Genomic DNA, 8,675 nt, shown 5'->3' on the forward strand with positions numbered 1-8,675 from the left:
TTCAAATATTTTCAAATGTATAATCCATTTTTAGTGATTGAGAACTTTAATTCTGTGGATCCTTGCTGTCCGCAGATCACCCCCCAATTGCCAAGTTGTGTTCAATAATTTTTTAGGTCCCAAAGGCCAAAATCCTTTTGATAATGAGCTTGAAAATTGCTTTAAAAAAATGCTTGTCAAAATTCATTATTGGTTTTCTTTATAATGCAATAAATTATAAATTGCCCATTAAATTAATTTTTTTGGTGAAAATAATAAATACCAAATTAATTACATAATAGTATTCTGAAAAGGAAAAATATTCTTATTCTTGTCTAATTCCATTAAAGTGCGCGTCATCGAAAGAGAAGCATCGAACATTTACAAATTATCTGTTCCGATCAAGGCTTGTTTAGCTAGACAATCTGTAACTTGATTTTGATCTCTCGGAATGTACTGCAAAAACCATAGCTTTTTTTGAAATAAAATACTTTGGATTCGCCTAATTAATGCTAAATTCGCCTCGGTAGAGGTACTTTCAAGTATAGCTTTAACAACTTCCAAACTATTAGATTGTATGATGACTTCATTGTGACCCCTACGTTGAATAAGCCTGAGACCCTCCAAAATGCCCCAAAGTTCAGCATTAAAAATAGAACATTTTCCAAGGCGACGATTGTACCCAAAGATCCAATCTCCATTAGCATCATGAACAACTCCTCCGGCGGTTGCATTTTCAGATTCTAATTGCACTACCCCATCAGTGTTAAGAAAAATCGGATCTTCAAAAGATTCCTCTTCAACGGGAGGTTTAAAACTGCCTCTAAAATATGCTTTAAGAGTTGAAAAGAGTTGATTCGCCCAACTTAAAGACACTTGAACAATCTCTCTCGAGCTCCAAGATCTTGTGAATATGGTATCTCCACTTTAAAAATATTTAATATATTATCTATACTATAATATGAAACCACTAATTATTTTGGTATTTACAAATTATGATTTGGCTTTCACCAATCAAATACAGAAAAACCTTACTTATAATAAGTGTTTATTACTCAAGGGATGAGCTCACCTCACGGATAATAGAAATTTGGTCATCGAAAATTTGTAGGAAAGAAAAAGAGTCTAGGATTACCTTATTGTAGGAAAGAAATAAAAATATAATAAATAAACAAAGGCCAGAAATGTTGATGGCCAAAACACTTGCCTAATTTGAAGCATTCATTCAAGTCAAACAAATCCTATCTTCTATTTTTCCCTCAAAAATTTATTATTTACTGATATCCAAAGCGTGTGGGTCCCATCATCTTACAACTAATCCTTCGCTCATTAAACATTTATATATTAATATAATGAAAATTTTACAAACATATATAATTCAAATTAAGAGGGAAAGAAAGAATAAGAAATTTTAATTCAATAGATTTTCATCGGGTTAAATTAATTTTTAGAATTTGAATTTGGTGACTTTTTTTTATTAGAGTTGAAATTTTTTTTTTGTTTTAAGATAATTTCTAAACTTGGCATTTGTTCCTATATTGATGCCTAAATTTTTTTATCAAAGATAATCCCTACACTTGACAATTGTTCTTACATTGGAGCCTAAAGTTTTTTATGGTCCAAATTAGTTCTTGATATTTCATTGAAAACCTTAAAGTTCAGGCCCTCAATATGAGAACAATTGCTAATTTCTGGAATAACTTGAACAAAAAAAAAGTTCAATTTCTAATGTGAGAACAATTGCCTAGTTCAGGCTTCAATATAAGAAGAATCATCAAGTTTAGGGACTAACTTGAATAAAAAAAAGTCTAAGCTCCAATATGAAAGTTCTGTCAAGTTTAAGTCCCAAATAATAATTTACCCATTTCTTTTACGAATTTTATTGTATGTTTCACCCACGTGGGAATAATTTGAAGGATTTAACTTGACACCTATTGTAATGATAAACGGCTCGTCTCGCCATGACCTTCTCTTGAATTCTCAAAACTTCTGTCACTCGATCCCCGCAGGGACAGAGAACCCCTTGCCATATCGGCTGTGCTACCGGAGGCTCTGAGGAAGTCGGAATAGGAGAGCACTCATCTTAGGGTGGGCTTACTACTTAGATGCTTTCAGCAATTATCTGCTCCGCACTTGGCTACCCAGCGTTTACCGTGGGCACGAGAGGTGCGTCCTTCCTGGTTCGTACTAGGGAAAGGTCCTCTCAATGCTCTAACGCCCACATCGGATATGGACCAAACTATCTCACGATGTTCTGAACATAGTTCACGTACCGCCTTAATGGGTGAACAGCCCAACCCTTAGAACATACTACAATCTCAGGTGGCGAAGAGCTGACATCGAGGTGTCAAACCTTTTCGTTGATGTAAGCTCTTGAGGAAGATCAGCCTGTTATCCCTAGAATAGCTTTGATCTGTTGAGCGACGACCCTTCCACTCGACACCGTTGAATCACTAAGGCCGACTTACCTTATCTTGAATATGTAATCTAATCCATAAATTAATTGCCTATAAATTAAATTTATTGGAAAAAAAAACATCTTCTTTTATTGTAATAATTTTTTATATAAATAAATATTAATAGGTGTTTGTAAAATAAAATATAATAATAAATATGAATGATATTGCCATACATTTTAAATGCTTGCTCTTATTTTCAAAATTTTGACTAGATTTTATAGGTTAGGTATTTATCTCTTTCAACTTCAAACTAATTTAAAAAGTGAGTAAATGTTTTTATATAATTTAATGATATATATGTGATTTAAAAGGAGGAAAAGAAGAAGAAAGGGAGCTGTACCTGTTAAATTTGGTTAAAGCACGTGTGATACCTACTCTTTCACTGTGCACGTGTTGTTTTCCCGACCATTTATCCAACCAATCCCATAATTAAATTTGGTTTAAACAAATTGCATTTCCAATTAATTAAACGAAAAATAGATTTTAAAATTTCATATAAATTTTAATTTAATATGTAATATAATAAGTCCATATAAATTATTAAAAGTTAGATTCTTTACTTAGTAAGAAATATTATGAGAAAAGTATTTATGATTTTTTGAAATGTGGTTTACTAATAAAATAGGTAAATTAATCAAGGTATATTAAATAAAAGAAAGAATTTATTTTTCTATTAAAATTTCATAAACTCTTATTGTTAAAAACTCATGTCTGCCAAAATGGGTATAATTATCTGCTTATTTTGTAAGTCAAACAAATTTTTAACAAGAGACATAAATAATTCTTTTATCATAAATGATTAGTTTGATTTATCTTGTATAATGATTAATTTACCTATTCTTTTAGTAAAATAGACAAAATGAAATTTAACTCGAATATAACTCTTAATGTAAAGACCTCGTAATTTTTAACTAATCAATTTTAACATTTATCTAAAATTTCATATTTTTTATTTTTATTAATGACTCATTTATTTTTACATTAATTTTTATAAATTTTATTTTTTCACCCTAACCATTTATTTTTCTTAAAAATATTGTGTATTATTTTTTATATTTATCACATTAAACCATTAAAAGAACAAAAAAGAAAAAGAAAAACCCCTTTCCTTGTTGTTGAGCTGTCGAAGAAGCTGTACAAAGAAACGGTGTGGTTCAATCTTCAGTTCTTCCTTTCCTCTCCTTCACGCTTTTTCTAATTTTCCCTTTCCTTTCTCTTTTTCTATTCAACCAAACTATCCCTTTCTTTCTCCTCGTAATCACCAATTTTCTACATTCTTTGACTGAGAAATTTTTTGGGTTGTTCATTTGTTTCTTTTCTTCTTGTTTGTTTCCTAATAAAATGCAAAAATAACTTCAAGAAACCATGTATGTTTTTCTATATTTCTAGATTTGAGGATTTGATTAAGTTTTGACCTTCTGTCACCAAACCCATATCGGAGTTGAAATGAGTTCTTGAAAGTGTTTGAAGAAAGAAGCAGTTGATTTTGGACTTCTTTTTGTTTTCTTGGTATTTTCTTTCTGTCTTCCCCTTCGTTTTCTAGGCAGCCAAACGGATTGCTTAGAGTAAATAAAAGGGTGAAAGTGAGAATGCTGGGAGCTGGGTTGCAATTCGGGAAAGTTAGAGGAGAGGATCGGTTTTATATTCCAGTAAAAGCTAGAAGAAATCAAAACCAGAAGCAACAGCAAAAGCCAAAACAAGAAGCTGTTAAGGAAGATAATGAAAAAAGTAATAGTAAATCGTCAGCTTCATTAACAAAGAGCAAGGATTTAGCTTCTGGTAATAACAATAATAAGAATATTAATCCCAAGAAGACTCTGGCTTCAAGCACTATTCCGAGCTCTGAGGAATCGAGGGTCTCAAGGAGTAATCTTGAAAGATTCCTGGAGTCGACGACACCTTCTGTCCCAGCTCAGTATTTTTCCAAGGTTGATTCTCATCTTTATAATGATCCTGTTTAGTTGCTAAGAAGGTTTTGGGAAAGAACAAGAAAATTTATTAATGTTTCATTAGTGTTTATATTGTTTGTCATGTATAGATGTGTAAGGAATAGACTTTGTTGTAGTTAGATAATTTGAGGAAATTCACTTATTTGAACATAGTTTAGAATAAAAATTTCTTCATTTTTGTTTGGTATTTAAATGGAAGTTCGATTTTTGTATTAGTATAGACAACAGTGAGGGGATGGAGGACTTGTGATGTGGAGTTTCAGCCTTACTTTGTATTGGGTGATTTGTGGGAATCTTTCAAGGAATGGAGTGCATATGGTGCAGGAGTGCCTCTTGTGCTTGATGGGAATGATGGTGTAGTTCAATACTATGTTCCATACTTATCAGGGATCCAATTATATGGTGAATCTGCTAAGCAAAGGTTATATAAATTTCCTTTACATTTAGTTACAATTGAAAAATGCAATCTTTTTTGCAGTAAATTCTACCTGGATAGACGACTTTCTTATATATTTTCACTACATTTTGTCTGGTTTCGGTCTGTCTATTTGATAATTACTGTGTTTTTTTAGAGAAGGGGAAGAATCATTGTATTTGGCTTTACTATATTGGTTATGCTTTTCAAGTTGTGGTATTGGTGCTATTTCTTCTTTTCCATACGCAGATTGGTATCTTTCATTCTTTATACTGAACTGTATTCTATAGTGTATTATAACTTTATTTGATCCATATTCTCATTTGGACATTTGCTTGTCTTTCCATGAAAGCACGGTGTCTTTTTATTTATTATTTATTATCATTTGTTAAAACGAGAATCTATATACTATATTTGGCATTGTTAGATTAACTGGTGCAGATTGATGATAGCAACTGGTTCCAAAACTCTGCTTAGGGAGAGTGGTTTAATGTATTAACTTGTAATAAAGTTTACTTGTGTGATTAGGCTAGCTGGAGAAGAGAGTGAGAATGACTACTACAGAGATTCGAGTAGTGACGGAAGTAGTGATTATGAGATAGGGAAAGGCATTAAATTTTCTAGAGAACAGTTTAGTCGATTCAGTTTGACAAATGAGATCCCTTTTCGAGTGCGCAGCTTGTCTATAAGTGATGAAAACAGTATGCTGCAAGAAGGCTTTTCCAGCGATGATTGTGAAACCAGGAACTCTCGAGATCACCTACTGTTTGAGTTTTTTGAGCACAAGACACCTTATAGTCGTGAATCCTTAGCAGACAAGGCCAGTTATTTTTATTTGCTATTATTTGATTAGATAGGTTTCTGGTTTTATTTTTGAACTGACACTGCTTTTTATTTAATTTTTATTCTCTTCTGCTGTTGGGTTACAGATATTTGACCTATCTTGCAAGTATCCTGGCCTGAATACATTAAGAAGTTGCGACTTACTACCCATCAGTTGGATGTCGGTTGCATGGTACTAATTGATGTTGATCTCTATGATCTTTTCTCTTTAAAGGGTATTACGACAAGTGTTCATTTTCTTTGATTTTCCCTTTGTAGGTATCCCATATACCGAATACCTACAGGTTCTACATTAAAAGATTTGGATGCATGCTTTTTAACTTACCATTCCCTTTGCACACCCATGGAAGGTAATCTTGATATTTTTTTATTACCATTTTCTTTCTGCTGCTTTTGTTCTCTTGTTCATAAATTCAACCTTGATTTGATAGTAAGGCAGTGAACTAACTTTGACAGATTATGTAATAATTATAATGCTCTTTAATGCAAGATTTAAGAAAAATTAATGTCTCCCTTTTGGAGTTTGTACGAGTCACCTATATAATGTTGGCTTTATCATACTATTACACATGACTGATATTCAGCAATATCTGCTACCTATTATTCCAAAAACTTTACTATAGATCAAGTTCCCTCATCCCTGTGCATTATAGGAGCAAATTGATCAGTTGTAGTTGTTAGGTCTTGTATCCTTTATTGTGAAAACTTAAAACAGTGGCACTTGTTTTATCGAAGTTTAATTTCTCCATATTGAAAGGCTGCAAACTCTGATACACTGCACATTGATTTCCTTACTTATCACATTCCATCAGAAAATCTGCCTATGTCTCCTTTTAGTTTTCTTGCGGCTTATGGTAGAAGAGATGATTTTTCATACATTCTAGTCTTTTAGATTTTGGGGTCAGAGGTTTTGTGTGGCCGTTCCCGTGTCTATGGTTTGCTTCTGCTATGTGATCTATGGTTGTCTAGCTGATGCTTAATCACCAAGTGGCTCTTACATTTTGTATTACCGGTAGTGGTCGTTTTGTCTGCTTCAACTTTTTTCAAGTTAATATATTCTATAGTATCTTATAGATGCATTTTGAATCATTTTTGTCTTTCATCCATATGCATATTTGAGATTGATATAAAGTTACATCATCTAGTGCATGACGTATATGATATGGTTTTGACACTTCCTTGATGCCATTGATGCGGCTAAAACAAAAATTTGAATTGTAGTTCAAACTTCAAACTAATGCACCTTACAACATGTTTTGGTGTGCTTTTTTCCACAATAGATTTCCATCGAACTTTTTAACTTTACCCTTATTTGGCATTGTAGGTAATGGAAATGGCCAAACACCATTTTTAGTATATCCTGACGATGCTAATGGCATCCCAAAGATTTCGTTACCTGTTTTTGGAATGGGGTGTTATAAGTTGAAAGGATCCATATGGACACAAAATGGTGTGAGCGAGTGTCAACATGCAAATTCCCTTATGCAAGCCACGGAAAACTGGCTAAAACTGCTTCAGGTATACCACCCAGATTTTCAGTTTTTTGCCTCACATGGGATGTACCTCGGGTGAAACAAATAGATAAACCAGTGTGTGATTTTCTTCCTTTTCCGTGTCCGAAACTTGCACCTCCAATGCAGTCAAACTGAGATTAAATGCTTTAAATTTTTGGTACGGTGATGGCATCCCATTCGAGAGAAGCTTTTTTACTGGATCGGATTTCCTTTACTTGCAAAGAAAGAAATTGAAACAGTTAAGAGACCTATAGACATTGTTAAGTGGAGAGCATAAAAAAGAAGAGAGTTGAAACTTTATGGCATAGATAAAGCCTAAAGACTGAACTGTGCAACCCCATATGAAAGCAAGGGATATGAAATATGATATGGTGGCAGTTGAATTTAGCCATTTTCAAAGCTTTCTTATTTTACACTATTTACATTTGGATGACACCAGGCAGTAGGGATATATTTATAGGTTCCTTTGAATTATGATGTGGTTGATGTACGCCATGGCTAAACTTGGGCTACACCCCTTGATATGATAATATAAGAATTGTTTTGGATGGTAGCTTTAAATGCATTTGTTTGTCTGCATTTAGAACATGAAAGTGGGATATGGGTCTACCGTAAATATGCTTTTCGTATACCTGGTCCTCCAAATTTAGTCGTTTTTGAAGAGCCTCCAATTTTAGTCCAAAAACTTCTATTAAATTAATAAAAGGAGCTTTCATAATTCTTAAGAGGTATATTTTTTTTGTAATCGCTTTAGGCGGTTATTTTTTACTAAAAAAATATTTTTATTTTTTAGTAAAGTCATAATAAATATTTTCACTAATTAATTATTAATTATGAAAGCTCCCAAATCTTCCCAACTAACATAATTGAATGTTATATTTAGGTATAAAAGAAGTAAATGGATTTTTCCTCAAAAACAGAATAACAAAAAAAAAAGTGAATGGACCACCCGTTTTGCATATAAAAGAATTGGGAAAAAGGTGCTGTGGGAGAAGTGAAAATAATAGACCACAAATTTTACAAAGTAACAAATCAAAATCGCGTAAAAGTTTTCTGGTGATGTTTGTATTAAGAGTAATTAATGTTTTTGATTGATTTATTTAAAAATACTTAAATTAAAGAGTAAATTGATTCTTTCCATTAAAAATTTCTTCCTTTTGTAATGTTAAAAATTAGTATGATTGACGAAAAAACAAAGCGGTGACATATAACAAGCCATGTGTATCTAATATTTATGCACAAGGGTCAATTTTTAATAGTAAAAATTGATATAAGTTTTTAATAGGATAACCAAATTGCTTTTTGATCTAACATGTAGGGATTAATTTGTCCATTTTTTGAGTAGAGGGGGTAAAATGTAATCCGACTCATTGTATAGGGGACTCCATGGTGCTTTTACCATCTTTGTACTCTTCATAAATTTGAAATTTAATTTTGTGCTTTTATTTTTAAGAATTTAATATATTTACTTTTTAGATTTCAAAATTCAGTTATCGTTAAATATATTTCATTAACT

General features: G+C 32.2%; 1 protein-coding gene across 2 annotated transcripts; it reads left to right on the forward strand.

Moving 5' to 3' along the window:
• Nucleotides 1-3,531: 3,531 nt before the first annotated feature.
• Nucleotides 3,532-7,712, forward strand: LOC105801720 (uncharacterized). Of its 2 annotated transcripts, none has more exons than XM_012632964.2 (6): nucleotides 3,532-4,366; nucleotides 4,609-4,808; nucleotides 5,331-5,622; nucleotides 5,732-5,817; nucleotides 5,904-5,995; nucleotides 6,970-7,712. In XM_012632964.2, the coding sequence occupies exons 1-6, from the start codon at nucleotides 4,028-4,030 to the stop codon at nucleotides 7,215-7,217; spliced, it is 1,257 nt and encodes a 418-aa protein (XP_012488418.1). In that variant the 5' UTR covers nucleotides 3,532-4,027; the 3' UTR covers nucleotides 7,218-7,712. The 2 variants fall into 2 exon arrangements, with proteins under 2 accessions (XP_012488418.1, XP_012488421.1); XM_012632967.2 differs by having other exon boundaries at nucleotides 5,481-5,622.
• The last annotated feature ends 963 nt before the right edge of the window (nucleotides 7,713-8,675 follow it).

This window comes from Gossypium raimondii, chromosome 11 (assembly GCF_025698545.1).
Source record: "Gossypium raimondii isolate GPD5lz chromosome 11, ASM2569854v1, whole genome shotgun sequence".
Lineage (NCBI taxonomy): Eukaryota > Viridiplantae > Streptophyta > Magnoliopsida > Malvales > Malvaceae > Gossypium > Gossypium raimondii.

Bases quoted from the DNA above. Each gene is read 5' to 3' on its own strand.
- LOC105801720 (XM_012632964.2), top strand. From the start codon at position 4,028: ATGCTGGGAGCTGGGTTGCAATTCGGGAAAGTTAGAGGAGAGGATCGG. The intron at 4,809-5,330 runs GTTATATAAATT...TTGTGTGATTAG, and splicing joins GGTGAATCTGCTAAGCAAAG to GCTAGCTGGAGAAGAGAGTG. The intron at 5,996-6,969 runs GTAATCTTGATA...TTGGCATTGTAG, and splicing joins CCTTTGCACACCCATGGAAG to GTAATGGAAATGGCCAAACA.